Below are 16636 nucleotides of genomic sequence, written 5' to 3' on the forward strand. Positions count from 1 at the left end.
GTGGTTAGCACTGTAGCCTACGACGCTGAGGACCTGGGTTCGAATCCCGGCCCTGGGTCACTGCCCGTGTGGAGTTTGCACATTCTCCTCGTGTTTGCGTGGGTTTCACCCCCACAACCCAAAGATGTGCAGGTTAGGTGGATTGGCCACGCTAAATTGCCCCTTAATGGGAAAAAAAAATGAAATGTGTCCCAATTTCCTGAAAGGTTTGGCTTTAATTTTTAGACAATGCCGCCTAATCCTAGACTCCCACCACCCCCACCAGTAGAAATAGTAAGTCTACGCTGCACCCCCTCCAAGGCCACTATATCCTTCCTAAGGTGAAGTTGCCAGAACTGCTCTCAGTAGTCCAGTTGTGGTTTAACCAGGGTTTTGTACAGTTGAAGCACGAATGCTCCCTCTTTCTCTCCTGAAGGCACTAGTTCTGGCTGGGGAAAAGAGCAATAAAGCTTCAGAATTATTGGAGGTTGGTCAGCCCTCCGACCTGTTCCACCATACCATGATGTGATGGCTGAACTGTAACTCCACTTCCCTGTCTCAGCTCCTGAGGAGGGATGTTGACAGAGCAGATAAGGCGAAACTTGTCAGGATGTCAGTATCCAGTGGACTCAGACTTTAGATAATTTGCAACAAAATAAAAGGACAAGATGAGGAGAATTTCTTGATGTGGTTGTTGCAACTGCACTGCCGAAAGTGTGACGGAAATAAATTCACTGGTATCTCTCAATGGGAAATTGGATAATCCTGCGAAAAAGTACAAGATTCTGGCTGTGGAGAAAGAGCAGGTGTGTGGGACGAATGAAATAACTCTTCCAATGAGTCCTCACAGTGGCGATGGCCCGAATGGCCTCCTTCTCTGCTGTATCTTTGATATTCTTACTCAACAAAAATCTATCCATCTCAGTCTTGTTAGTTCCAATTGCCCTCCAGCCTCCGCAGCCCATTGGGGGCAAGAATTCTGAATTCCATTACCATTGCATTGTGAAGAAATGCCTCCTGATTTCACTCCCAAAAGGCCTGACTTTCATTTTACTAATTTACCCCAAGTACCAGTTTGGACTGTGATCGTGGGTACAGGTTTGAGATCACCAAAAGACCAAATGCTGTTGTTACCCGGTATCCATTTAGATTGGGAGTCAATGGATCATGATCAGGAAGCAGCAATCTTGCCCAATTCCCCTCCCTGGCCACTGAGCCCTTGGCAAAGCCAATCACTGCCAGTGTGCTGAAATCAGCTCTCTGAAGACCGGGTGGGAGATGGCACTGGAAACTGTTTGCCTTGCTCTGGTTAGCACCTTCCCATCTTGTACTTCTGGTGGGAGCGCCAATCACAAAATCAGCCATGCACTGTGTAAGACTTTCAGGATTAGGAAAGTGCCTTGTTTGAAATTCCTTGTGCCCCCTTCAGACAGGTGACTCTCCCTGTCAGAGGAAAACGCTCTACATTTCTGAGCCTTTCATGAGGGAGGGAGGGGTGGGTGCAGGGGGAAATCCCTCAAGTGAAATGTGTCAATGGCACAGCTTTACCTGAAAGGATTCGTGTTGCAGATGGTGACAGCAGGGAAGTGCATTGCCCTGAAGCCAGTCCGCAGGTTCATACTGACTTCCCAGGCCAGGTAACTCTGGATCAGGATCCCCCACTGCCAACACACCAGCCCTGTGAACATCAGAGTCAGAATGAACCACACCATCCGCTTCTTGGGCCCCTCAGTTACAATGCGCTTGGGTCCGTGTGTGTTAGTGTTCTCACAATACCAAACCAGGAGCTCAGTGTAGGTGTAACCTGGGCCTTTCTGTAGCCGATGCAGAGCACGGATGAAATACTGCCGCAACTTCATACAAACCATCCTGCTGGGCACAGAAAGAAAGGTCAGCTCAGACAGCACTTCATCACAGTTCCAATGCTTCACTTTAAACACATTCACTGAAATCATTCCAGCCAGTAACCTCCTCATGAGTCAGTCGTGGCTCAACGTAGCACACTTATCTCACCATCAAGATAGAGATTGTGTTTAAAAGATTTGAGCACATAGTCCTAATTGATATTGCCAAACTAATCCCACTGCCCCACACACTCTGCCCATCGCCCTGTATCAATCCCAAACTAATCCCACTGACCCACACTGTCCCCATCACCCTGTATCAATCTCAAACTAATCCCACTGCCCCACACACTCTGCCCATCGCCCTGTATCAATCCCATACTAATCCAACTGCCCCACACTCTCACCATCGCCCTGTATCAATCCCAAACTAATCCCACTGCCCCACACACTCTCCCCACCGCCCTGTATCAATCCCAAACTAATCCCACTGACCCACACTGTCCCCATCACCCTGTATCAATCTCAAACTAATCCCACTGCCCCACACTCTCACCATCGCCCTGTATCAATCCCAAACTAAACCCACTGACCCACACTGTCCCCATCACCCTGTATCAATCTCAAACTAATCCCACTGCCCCACACACTCTGCCCATCGCCCTGTATCAATCCCATACTAATCCAACTGCCCCACACTCTCACCATCGCCCTGTATCAATCCCAAACTAATCCCACTGCCCCACACACTCTCCCCACCGCCCTGTATCAATCCCAAACTAATCCCACTGCCCCACACTGTCCCCATCGCCCTGTATCAATCCCAAACTAAACCCACTGCCCCACACTCTCCCGATCACCCTGTATCAATCCCAAACTAATCCCACTGCCCCACACACTCCCCATCACCCTGTGTCAATCCCAAACTAATCCCACCGCCCCACACTTTCCCCATCGCCCTGTATCAATCCCAAACTAATCCCACTGCCCCAATCTCTTCCCATCACCCTGTATCAATCCCATACTAATCCCACTGCCCCACACTGTCCCCATCGCCCTGTATCAATCCCAAACTAATCCCACAGCCCCACACTCTCCCCATCGCCCTGTATCAATCCAAAACTAATCCCACAGCCCCACACTCTCCCCATCGCCCTGTATCAATCCCAAACTAATCTCACTGCCCCACACTGCCCATCGCCCTGTATCAATCCCAAACTAATCCCACTGCCCCACACACTCTCCCCACCGCCCTGTATCAATCCCAAACTAATCCCACTGCCCCAGACTGCCCGTCGCCTTGTATCAACCCCATACTAATCCCACTGCCCCACACACTCTGCCCATCGCCCTGTATCAATCCCAAACTAATCCAACTGCCCCACACTCTCCCCATCACCCTGTATAAATCCCAAACTAATCCCACTGCCTCACACTGTCCGCATCGCCCTATATCAATCCCAAACTAATCCCACTGACCCACAATGTCCCCATCGCCCTGTATCAATCCCAAACTAATCCCAGTGCCCCACACTGCCCGTCGCCCTGTATCAATCCCAAACTAATCCCACTGCCCCACACTATCCGCATCGCCCTGTATCAATCCCAAACTAATCCCACTGCCCCATATTCTCCCCATCACCCTGTGTCAATCCCAAACTAATCCCACTGCCCGTCGCCCTGTATCAACCCCAAACTAATCCCACTGCCCCACGCTCTCCCCATCGCCCTGTATCAATCCCAAACTAATCCCACTGCCCCACACTCTCCCCATCGCCCTGTATCAATCCCAAACTAAACCCACTGCCCCACACTGTCCCTATCGCCCTGTATCAATCCCAAACTAATCCCACTGCCCCACACTGTCCCCATCGCCCTGTATCAATCCCAAACTAATCCCACTGCCCCACACTATCCCCATCGCCCTGTATCAATCCCAAACTAATCCCACTGACCCACACTCTCACCATCACCCTGTATCAATCCCATACTATTCCCACTGCCCCACACGCTCCCCATCGCCCTGTATCAATCCCAAACGAATCCCACTGCCCCACACTCTCACCATCGCCCTGTATCAATCCCAAACTAATCCCACTGCCCCACACTCTCACCATCGCCCTGTATCAATCCCAAACTAATCTCACTGCCCCACACTGTCCCCATCGCCCTGTATCAATTCTAAACTAATCCCACTGCCCCACACTGCCCATCGCCCTGTTTCAATCCCAAACTGATCCCACTGCCACACACTCTCACCACTGCCCTGTGTCAATCCCAAACTAATCCCACTGACCCACACTCTCCCCATCGCCCTGTATCAATCCCAAACTAATCCCACTGACCCACACTGTCCCCATCGCCCTGTATCAATCTCAAACTAATCCCACTGCCCCACACTCTCACCATCGCCCTGTATCAATCCCAAACTAAACCCACTGACCCACACTGTCCCCATCACCCTGTATCAATCTCAAACTAATCCCACTGCCCCACACACTCTGCCCATCGCCCTGTATCAATCCCATACTAATCCAACTGCCCCACACTCTCCCCATCACCCTGTATCAATCCCAAACTAATCCAACTGCCCCACACTCTCACCATCGCCCTGTATCAATCCCAAACTAATCCCACTGCCCCACACACTCTCCCCACCGCCCTGTATCAATCCCAAACTAATCCCACTGCCCCACACTGTCCCCATCGCCCTGTATCAATCCCAAACTAAACCCACTGCCCCACACTCTCCCGATCACCCTGTATCAATCCCAAACTAATCCCACTGCCCCACACACTCCCCATCACCCTGTGTCAATCCCAAACTAATCCCACCGCCCCACACTTTCCCCATCGCCCTGTATCAATCCCAAACTAATCCCACTGCCCCAATCTCTCCCCATCACCCTGTATCAATCCCATACTAATCCCACTGCCCCACACTGTCCCCATCGCCCTGTATCAATCCCAAACTAATCCCACAGCCCCACACTCTCCCCATCGCCCTGTATCAATCCAAAACTAATCCCACAGCCCCACACTCTCCCCATCGCCCTGTATCAATCCAAAACTAATCCCACAGCCCCACACTCTCCCCATCACCCTGTATCAATCCCAAACTAATCTCACTGCCCCACACTGCCCATCGCCCTGTATCAATCCCAAACTAATCCCACTGCCCCACACACTCTCCCCACCGCCCTGTATCAATCCCAAACTAATCCCACTGCCCCAGACTGCCCGTCGCCTTGTATCAACCCCATACTAATCCCACTGCCCCACACACTCTGCCCATCGCCCTGTATCAATCCCAAACTAATCCAACTGCCCCACACTCTCCCCATCACCCTGTTTAAATCCCAAACTAATCCCACTGCCTCACACTGTCCGCATCGCCCTATATCAATCCCAAACTAATCCCACTGACCCACAATGTTCCCATCGCCCTGTATCAATCCCAAACTAATCCCAGTGCCCCACACTGCCCGTCGCCCTGTATCAATCCCAAACTAATCCCACTGCCCCACACTATCCGCATCGCCCTGTATCAATCCCAAACTAATCCCACTGCCCCATATTCTCCCCATCACCCTGTGTCAATCCCAAACTAATCCCACTGCCCGTCGCCCTGTATCAACCCCAAACTAATCCCACTGCCCCACGCTCTCCCCATCGCCCTGTATCAATCCCAAACTAATCCCACTGCCCCACACTCTCCCCATCGCCCTGTATCAATCCCAAACTAAACCCACTGCCCCACACTGTCCCTATCGCCCTGTATCAATCCCAAACTAATCCCACTGCCCCACACTGTCCCCATCGCCCTGTATCAATCCCAAACTAATCCCACTGCCCCACACTATCCCCATCGCCCTGTATCAATCCCAAACTAATCCCACTGACCCACACTCTCACCATCACCCTGTATCAATCCCATACTATTCCCACTGCCCCACACGCTCCCCATCGCCCTGTATCAATCCCAAACTAATCCCACTGCCCCACACTCTCACCATCGCCCTGTATCAATCCCAAACTAATCCCACTGCCCCACACTCTCACCATCGCCCTGTATCAATCCCAAACTAATCTCACTGCCCCACACTGTCCCCATCGCCCTGTATCAATTCTAAACTAATCCCACTGCCCCACACTGCCCATCGCCCTGTTTCAATCCCAAACTGATCCCACTGCCACACACTCTCACCACTGCCCTGTGTCAATCCCAAACTAATCCCACTGACCCACACTCTCCCCATCGCCCTGTATCAATCCCAAACTAATCCCACTGCCCCACTCTCTCACCATCGCCCTCTATCAATCCCAAACTAATCCCACTGGCCCACGCTCTGCCCTTCTCCCTGTCTCAATCCCAAACTAATCCCACTGCCCCACACTCTCCCCCATCGACCTGTATCAATCCCAAACAAATCCCACTGCCCCACACTATCCCCATCGCCCTGTATCAATCCCAAACTAATCCCACTGCCCCACATTATCCCCATCACCCTGTATCCATCCCAAACTAATCCCACTGCCCCACACTGTCCCCATCGCCCTGTATCAATCCCAAACTAATCCCACTGGCCCACACTCTCCCCATCGCCCTGTATCAATCCCAAACTAATCCCACTGCCCCAGTCTGCCCGTCGCCCTGTATCAATCCTAAACTAATCCCACTGCCCCACACTGTCCCCATCGCCCTGTATCAATCCCAAACTAATCCCACTGCCCCACACTATCCCCATCACCCTGTATCAATCCCAAGCTAATCCCACTGTCCCACACTGTCCCCATCGCCCTGTATAAATCCCAAACTAATCCCACTGGCCCACACTCTCCCCACCGCCCTGTATCAATCCCAAACTAATCCCACTGCCCCACGCTCTCACCATCGCCCTGTATCAATCCCAAACTAATCCCACTGCCCTGCACTATCCCCATCACCCTGTATCAATCCCAAACTAATCCTACTGCCCCACACTGTCCCCATCGCCCTGTATCAATCCCAAACTTATCCCACTGGCCCTCATTCTCCCCATCGCCCTGTATCAATCCCAAACTAATCCTACTGCCCCAGACTGCCCATCGCCCTGTATCAATCACAAACTAATCCCACTGCCCCACACTATCCCCATCGCCCTGTATCAATCCCAAACTAATCCCACTGCCCGTCGCCCTATCTCAATCCCAAACTAATCCCACTGCCCCACACTGCCCGTCGCCCTGTATCAATCCCAAACTAATCCCACTGCCCCACACTATCCCCATCGCCCTGTATCAATCCTAAACTAATCTCACTGACCCACACTCTCCCCATCGCCCTGTATCAATCCCAAACTAATCCCACTGCCCCACACACTCTCCCCATCGCCCTGTATCAATCGCAAACTAATCCCACTGCCCCACACTCTCCACATCGCCCTGTATCAATCCCAAACTAATCCCACTGCCCCACACTATCCCCATCGCCCTGTATCAATCCCAAACTAATCCCACTGTTCCACACTCACCCCATCGCCCTATATAAATCCCAAACTAATCCCACTGTTCCACACTATCCCCATCGCCCTGTATCAATCCCAAACTAATCCCACTGGCCCACACTCTCCCCATCACCCTTTATCAATCCCAAACTAATCCCACTGGCCCACACTCTCCCCATCACCCTGTATCAATCCCAAACTAATCCCACTGGCCCACACTCTCCCCATCAACCTGTATCAATCCCAAACTAATCCCACTGGCCCACACTCTCCCCATCACCCTGTATCAATCCCACACTAATCCCACCAGCCCACACTGTCCCCATCACCCTGTATCAATCCCAAACTAATCCCACTGCCCATCGCCCTGTATCAATCCCAAACTAATCCCACTGCCCCACACTACCCGTCGCCCTGTATCAATTCCAAACTCATCCCACTGCCCCACACTGTCCCCTTCGCCCTGTATCAATCCCAAACTAATCCCACTGCTCCACACTCTCCCCATCGCCCCGTATCAATCCCAAACTAATCCTGCTGTTCCACACTTTCCCCATCGCCCTGTATCAATCCCAAACTAATCCCACTGGCCCACCCTCTTCCCATCACCCTGTATCAATCCCAACCTAATCCCACTGCCCATCGCCCTGTATCAATCCCAAACTAATACCACTGCCCCACACTACCCGTCGCCCTGTATCAATTCCAAACTCATCCCACTGCCCCACACTGTCCCCATCGCCCTTTATCAATCCCAAACTAATCCCTCTGCTCCACACTCTCCCCATCGCCCCGTATCAATCCCAAACTAATCCTGCTGTTCCACACTTTCCCCATCGCCCTGTATCAATCCCAAACTAATCCCACTGGCCCACACTCTTCCCATCACCCTGTATCAATCCCAAACTAATCCACTGGCCCAAACTCTCCCCATCACCCTGTATCAATCCCAAACTAATCCCACTGGCCCACTCTTCCCATCGCCCTGTATCAATCCCAAACTAATCCCACTGGCCCACATCCTCCCCATCACTCTTTATCCATCCCAAACTAATCCCACTGCCCCATATTCTCCCCATCACCCTGTATCAATCGCAAACTAATCCCACTGCCCCACACTCTCCCCATTACCCTGTATCAATCCCAAACTAATCCCACTGCCCCACACTATCCCCATCGCCCTGTATCAATCCCAAACTAATCCCACTGCCCCACACTGCCCATTGCCCTGTATCAATCCCAAACTAATCCCACTGTTCCACACTCTCCCACATCGCCCTGTATCAATCCCAAACTAATCCCACTGGCCCACACTCTCCCCATCGCCCTGTATCAATCCCAAACTCATCCCACTGCCCCACACTGTCCCCATCGCCCTGTATCAATCCCAAACTAATCCCACTGCGCCATATTCTCCCCATCACCCTGTATCAATCCCAAACTAATCCCACTGCCCCACACTGTCCCCATCGCCCTATATCAATCCCAAACTAATCCCACTATCCCACATTCTTCCCATCACCCTGTATCAATCCCAAACTAATCCCACTGGCCCAAACTCTCCCCAACTCCCTGTATCAATCCCAAACTAACTCCACTGGCCCACACTCTTCCCATCGCCCTGTATCAATCCCAAACAAATCCCACTGGCCCACACACTCCCCATCACCCTTTATCAATCCCAAACTAATCCCACTGCCCCATATTCTCCCCATCACCCTGTATCAATCCCAAACTAATCCCACTGCCCCACACTCTCCTTACCGCCCTGTATCAATCCCAAACTAATCCCACTGGCCCACACTCTCCCCATCACCCTTTATCAATCCCAAACTAATCCCACTGCACCATATTCTCCCCATCACTCTGTATCAATCCCAAACTAATCCCACTGGCCCACACTCTCCCCATCACCCCTTATCAATCCCAAACTAATCCCACTGCCCCATCTTCTCCCCATCATCCTGTATCAATCCCAAACTAATCCCACTGGCCCACACTCTCCCCTTCACCCTGTATCAATCCCAAACTAATCCCACTGGCCCACACTCTCCCCATCACCCTGTGTCAATCCCAAACTAATCCCACTGTTCCACACTCTCCCCCATCGCCCTGTATCAATCTCAAACTAATCCCACTGCGCCATATTCTCCCCATCGCCCTTTATGAATCCCAAACTAATCCCACTGCCCCATATTCTCCCCATCACCCTGTATCAATCCCAAACTAATCCCACTGCCCCATATTCTCCCCATCACCCTGTATCAATCCCAAACTAATCCCACTGGCCCACACTCTCCCCTTCACCCTGTATCAATCCCAAACTAATCCCACTGGCCCACACTCTCCCCATCACCCTGTGTCAATCCCAAACTAATCCCACTGTTCCACACTCTCCCCCATCGCCCTGTATCAATCCCAAACTAATCCCACTGGCCCACACTCTCCCCATCGCCCTGTATCAATCGCAAACTAATACCACTGCCCCACACTCTCCCCATCACCCTGTATCAATCCCAAACTAATCCCACTGGCCCACACTGTCCCCATCGCCCTGTATCAATCCCAAACTAATCCCACAGCCCCACACTCTCCCCATCACCCTGTATCAATCCCAAACTAATACCACTGCCCCACACTCTCCCCATCACCCTGTATCAATCCCAAACTATTCCCACTGGCCTACACTCTCTCCATCACCCTGTGTCAATCTCAAACGAATCCTATTGGCCCACACTCTCCCCATCACCTGTATCAATCCCAAACTATTCCCATTGGCCTACACTCTCCCCATCACCCTGTGTCAATCCCAAACTAATACCACTGCCCCACACTCTCCCCATCACCCTGTATCAATCCCAAATTAATCCCACTGCACCACACTCTCCCCATCACCCTGTGTCAATCCCAAACAAATCCCACTGGCCCACACTCTCCCCATCACTCTGTATCAGTCCCAAACTAATCCCACTGCCCCATATTCTCCCCATCACCCTGTATCAATCCCTTACTAATCCCACTGGCCCACACTCTCCCCATCACCCTGTATCAATCCCAAACGAATCCCACTGGCCCACACTCTCCCCATCACCCTGTATCAATCCCAAACTAATCCCACTGGCCCACACTCTCCCCATCACCCTGTATCAATCCCAAACGAATCCCACTGGCCCACATTCTCCCCACCACCCTGTATCAATCCCAAATGAATCCCACTGGCCCAAACTCTCCCCATCACCCTGTATCAATCACAAACTAATACCACTGGCCTACACTCTCCCCATCACCCTGTGTCAATCCCAAACTAATCCCACTGCCCCACACTCTCCCCATCACCCTGTGTCAATCCCAAACTAATCCCACTGGCCCACACTCTCCCCATCACCCTGTATCAATCGCAAACTAATACCACTGCCCCACACTCTCCCCATCACCCTGTATCAGTCCCAAACTAATCCCGCTGCCCCATATTCTCCCCATCACCCTGTATCAATCTCAAACTAATCCCACTGGCCCACTCTCCCCATCGCCCTGTATCAATCCCAAATTAATCCCACTGCCCCATATTCTCCCCATCACCCTGTATCAATCCCAAACGAATCCCACTGGCCCACACTCTCCCCATCGCCCTGTATCAATCCCAAATTAACCCCACTGCCCCACACTCTCCCCATCACCCTGTATCAATCCCAAACTAATCCCACTGCCCCACACTCTCACCATCACCCTGTGTCAATCCCAAACTAATACCACTGCCCCACACTCTCCCCATCACCCTGTATCAATCCCAAACTAATCCCACTGCCCCACACTCTCACCATCACCCTGTGTCAATCCCAAACGAATCCCACTGGCCCACACTCTCCCCATCGCCCTGTATCAATCCCAAATTAACCCCACTGCCCCACACTCTCCCCATCGCCCTGTATCAATCCCAAACTAATCCCACTGCCCCACACTCTCACCATCGCCCTGTATCAATCCCAAATTAACCCCACTGCCCCACACTCTCCCCATCGCCCTGTATCAATCCCAAATTAACCCCACTGCCCCACACTCTCCCCATCGCCCTGTGTCAATCCCAAATTAACCCCACTGCCCCACACTCTCCCCATCACCCTGTATCAATCCCAAACTAATACCACTGCCCCACACTCTCCCAATCGCCCTGTATCAATCCCAAATTAACCCCACTGCCCCACACTCTTCCCATCGCCCTGCATCAATCCCAAATTAACCCCACTGCCCCACACTCTCCCCATCGCCCTGTATCAATCCCAAACTAATCCCACTGGCCCACACTCTCCCCATCACCCTGTATCAATCCCAAACGAATCCCACTGGCCCACACTCTCCCCATCACCCTGTGTCAATCCCAAACTAATCCCACTGCCCCACACTCTCCCCATCACCCTTTATCAATCCCAAACTAATCCCACTGCACCATATTCTCCCCATCACTCTGTATCAATCCCAAACTAATCCCACTGGCCCACACTCTCCCCATCACCCTTTATCAATCCCAAACTAATCCCACTGCCCCATCTTCTCCCCATCATCCTGTATCAATCCCAAACTAATCCCACTGGCCCACACTCTCCCCTTCACCCTGTATCAATCCCAAACTAATCCCACTGGCCCACACTCTCCCCATCACCCTGTGTCAATCCCAAACTAATCCCACTGTTCCACACTCTCCCCCATCGCCCTGTATCAATCCCAAACTAATCCCACTGCGCCATATTCTCCCCATCGCCCTTTATGAATCCCAAACTAATCCCACTGCCCCATATTCTCCCCATCACCCTGTATCAATCCCAAACTAATCCCATTGCCCCATATTCTCCCCATCACCCTGTATCAATCCCAAACTAATCCCACTGGCCCACACTCTCCCCTTCACCCTGTATCAATCCCAAACTAATCCCTCTGGCCCACACTCTCCCCATCACCCTGTGTCAATCCCAAACTAATCCCACTGTTCCACACTCTCCCCCATCGCCCTGTATCAATCCCAAACTAATCCCACTGGCCCACCCTCTCCCCATCGCCCTGTATCAATCGCAAACTAATACCACTGCCCCACACTCTCCCCATCACCCTGTATCAATCCCAAACTATTCCCACTGGCCTACACTCTCCCCATCACCCTGTGTCAATCCCAAACGAATCCCACTGGCCCACACTCTCCCCATCACCCTGTATCAGTCCCAAACTAATCCCACTGTCCCATATTCTCCCCATCACCCTGTATCAATCCCAAACTAATACCACTGCCCCACACTCTCCCCATCACCCTGTATCAATCCCAAACTAATCCCACTGCTCCATATTCTCCCCTCACCCTGTATCAATCCCAAACTAATCCCACTGGCCCACACTCTCCCCATCACCCTGTATCAATCCCAAACGAATCCCACTGGCCCACACTCTCCCCATCACCCTGTATCAATCCCAAACTAATCCCACTGGCCCACACTCTCCCCATCACCCTGTATCAATCCCAAACTAATCCCACTGCCCCACACTCTCACCATCGCCCTGTATCAATACAAACTAAACCCACTGGCCTACACTCTCCCCATCACCCTGTGTCAATCCCAAACTAATCCCACTGCCCCACACTCTCCCCATCACCCTGTGTCAATCCCAAACTAATCCCACTGGCCCACACTCTCCCATCACCCTGTATCAATTGCAAACTAATACCACTGCCCCACACTCTCCCCATCACCCTGTATCAGTCCCAAACTAATCCCGCTGCCCCATATTCCCTCCATCACCCTGTATCAATCTCAAACTAATCCCACTGGCCAACTCTCCCCATCGCCCTGTATCAATCCCAAACTAATCCCACTGCCCCATATTCTCCCCATCACCCTGTATCAATCCCAAACGAATCCCACTGGCCCACACTCTCCCCATCGCCCTGTATCAATCCCAAATTAACCCCACTGCCCCACACTCTCCCCATCACCCTGTATCAATCCCAAACTAATCCCACTGCCCCACACTCTCACCATCACCCTGTGTCAATCCCAAACTAATACCACTGCCCCACACTCTCCCCATCACCCTGTATCAATCCCAAACTAATCCCACTGCCCCACACTCTCACCATCACCCTGTGTCAATCCCAAACGAATCCCACTGGCCCCCACTCTCCCCATCGCCCTGTATCAATCCCAAACTAATCCCACTGCCCCACACTCTCACCATCGCCCTGTATCAATCCCAAATTAACCCCACTGCCCCACACTCTCCCCATCACCCTGTATCAATCCCAAACTATTCCCACTGGCCTACACTCTCCCCATCGCCCTGTATCAATCCCAAATTAACCCCACTGCCCCACACTCTCCCCATCGCCCTGTGTCAATCCCAAATTAACCCCACTGCCCCACACTCTCCCCATCGCCCTGTGTCAATCCCAAATTAACCCCACTGCCCCACACTCTCCCCATCATCCTGTATCAATCCCAAACTAATCCCACTGCCCCACACTCTCCCCATCGCCCTGTATCAATCCCAAATTAACCCCACTGCCCCACACTCTCCCCATCGCCCTGTGTCAATCCCAAATTAACCCCACTGCCCCACACTCTCCCCATCATCCTGTATCAATCCCAAACTAATACCACTGCCCCACACTCTCCCAATCGCCCTGTATCAATCCCAAATTAACCCCACTGCCCCACACTCTCCCCATCGCCCTGTATCAATCCCAAATTAACCCCACTGCCCCACACTCTCCCCATCGCCCTGTATCAATCCCAAACTAATCCCACTGGCCCACACTCTCCCCATCACCCTGTGTCAATCCCAAACTAATCCCACTGCCCCACACTCTCCCCATCACCCTGTGTCAATCCCAAACTAATCCCACTGCCCCACACTGTCCCCATCACTCTGTATCAATCCCAAACGAATCCCACTGGCCCACACTCTCCCCATCACCCTGTATCAATCCCAAACTAATCCCACTGGCCCACACTCTCCACATCACCTGTATCAATCCCAAACTAATCCCACTGGCCTACACTCTCCCCATCACACTGTGTCAATCCCAAACGAATCCCGCTGCCCCACACTCTCCCCATCACCCTGTGTCAATCCCAAACTAATCCCACTGCCCCACACTGTCCCCATCACTCTGTATCAATCCCAAACGAATCCCACTGGCCCACACTCTCCCCATCACCCTGTATCAATCCCAAACTAATCCCACTGGCCCACACTCTCCCCATCACCCTGTATCAATCCCAAACTAATCCCACTGGCCCACACTCTCCCCATCACCCTGTGTCAATCCCAAACTAATCCCACTGCCCCACACTCTCCCCATCACCCTGTATCAATCCCAAACTAATCCCACTGGCCCACACTCTCCCCATCACCCTGTGTCAATCCCAAACTAATCCCACTGCCCCACACTCTCCCCATCACCCTGTGTCAATCCCAAACTAATCCCACTGCCCCACACTGTCCCCATCACTCTGTATCAATCCCAAACGAATCCCACTGGCCCACACTCTCCCCATCACCCTGTATCAATCCCAAACTAATCCCACTGGCCCACACTCTCCACATCACCTGTATCAATCCCAAACTAATCCCACTGGCCTACACTCTCCCCATCACCTGTGTCAATCCCAAACTATTCCCACTGGCCCACACTCTGCCCATCACCCTGTATCATTCCCAAATTAACCCCACTGCCCCACACTCTGCCCATCGCCCTGTATCAATCCCAAATTAACCCCACTGCCCCACACTCTGCCCATCGCCCTGTATCAATCTGAAACATTTTGAACAAACCTCTTTGTCAGGAAATTGCTCCGACACGCCCCTCGCTGTGGTAATTTTACATTGGTTTATTTCCCACTGATTCCCAACCCTCTCTCATTGATTCACTATGAACCTCATCCCCACTCTCCCAGCCCTTCGGCCCCTCGCCCCCATCCCTTGCCCGAATGTGGAGTGCCAGCAGGGCTGTGTTGTTAGTATTTACCCAAATTGGAATTACCTTCAATGTAATTACCTTCAGTTGTAATGGGTGTCTGGCTTTGTCAGGTTGATTTGTGTACAAGTGTGAACTCGGCTGGGGCTCCTTAATTAATCTCTCGGCTCCTTGAATCCCGTTAGTTCAGAAACCAAACGCGGGACAGTGTGTTCACTTCGGGATAATCTCAGAGCTCCGGCCAATCGCCCTCCTCCCCGGGGACTCGCAGCAAGCTGTGCCCGCTGTAGGGGCGCTAACCCTGGCTGAGGCTGAGGGGGAGTCCCTGGATAGTCCACACAGGAATCCGGCCGAAAGACACACACATCCAGTAACTGATTCACCTGGTCAGAGTAAAAACTGAGTGTTTAATATTTTAAGAATATTATAAATATCGAACATAAAATCCATCTAATATGTAAAGACATTCACCCGATATAATTACATTTTTTAAACTTCAAATCTGAGCAGCTATATATTTAAAATTTTTGTGAAAAAGTTAATTAATCATGCAAATTACGCAGTGTTTAGAAAACCAGTAGCGGTGACACTATTAGCAGCTATTGTGTGTTTTTTGGATATTGACAGAAGTTTGTCCAGGTAGTTTCTGTACCAAATATTAATCACGGTCCATTTTCTAGAATTTGGATCTGAAAGTTTTGCTGGATTCCAATTAAAGACATCTCTGTGTTTTATCGAGAATGGACCAGCTTTAATTAAGAAGTCACCGCCAGAAACATGGAAAAGCTCTTCGGTAAATACTATTCATTATTCAGAGAGTTGCCTCAGAACTTTACCCCAAAATACAAGACAAAAATAAGCAGGTCCCAGATAAGACACAACTTTAGTCTGGGACAGAGACTGACAGTAATTCGCACTCAGCAGAGAGACAGAACATAGGAGAGGCGGAGAGAGGTCAGTCTTACCTTCTGGTCTGCTCGAGTGTGTGGAGCGAACAGAGGATCGAGGCCGGCACTCAGCCTCAAACTGAACAACTCCAACCAAATCTGGCTCATTAAACTGACATTGTCAGCAAGTCGTCCAGATCAAACAGCCGGGCCAGCGCCTTATCACACACACAATCACACACACACATACACAATCACATATACACACACACGCAATCACATATACACACACACACAATCACATATACACACACACACACACACAATCACATATATACACACACACACAATCACATACACACACACACAATCACATATACACACACACAATCACATACACACACACAATCACACACACACACACACACAATCACATACACACACAATCACACACACACACACAATCACATACACACACAA

The 16636-nt window shown here is 51.4% G+C and overlaps 1 protein-coding gene across 3 annotated transcripts in view; it reads right to left on the reverse strand.

Annotated features, from left to right (window-relative positions):
• LOC140394199 (epithelial sodium channel subunit beta-like) overlaps positions 1-16347 on the reverse strand; it is a 52911-nt gene extending 36564 nt beyond the window's left edge. The window contains exons 1-3 of one of the 3 annotated variants that reach the window (XM_072481184.1): positions 16235-16347; positions 15351-15652; positions 1528-1848 (exon numbers count right to left, since the gene is read on the reverse strand). In XM_072481184.1, coding sequence (XP_072337285.1) covers positions 1528-1847 — 320 coding nt within the window. In that variant the 5' untranslated portion in view covers position 1848; positions 15351-15652; positions 16235-16347. Of the gene's footprint in view, positions 1-1527; positions 1852-15335; positions 15653-16234 lie in introns of all 3 variants that reach the window. The other 2 variants (XM_072481185.1, XM_072481186.1) reach the window with 2 other exon arrangements.
• Between the last annotated feature and the right edge of the window lie 289 nt (positions 16348-16636).

This window comes from Scyliorhinus torazame, chromosome 17 (genome assembly GCF_047496885.1).
Source record: "Scyliorhinus torazame isolate Kashiwa2021f chromosome 17, sScyTor2.1, whole genome shotgun sequence".
NCBI classification, from domain to species: Eukaryota; Metazoa; Chordata; class Chondrichthyes; order Carcharhiniformes; family Scyliorhinidae; genus Scyliorhinus; species Scyliorhinus torazame.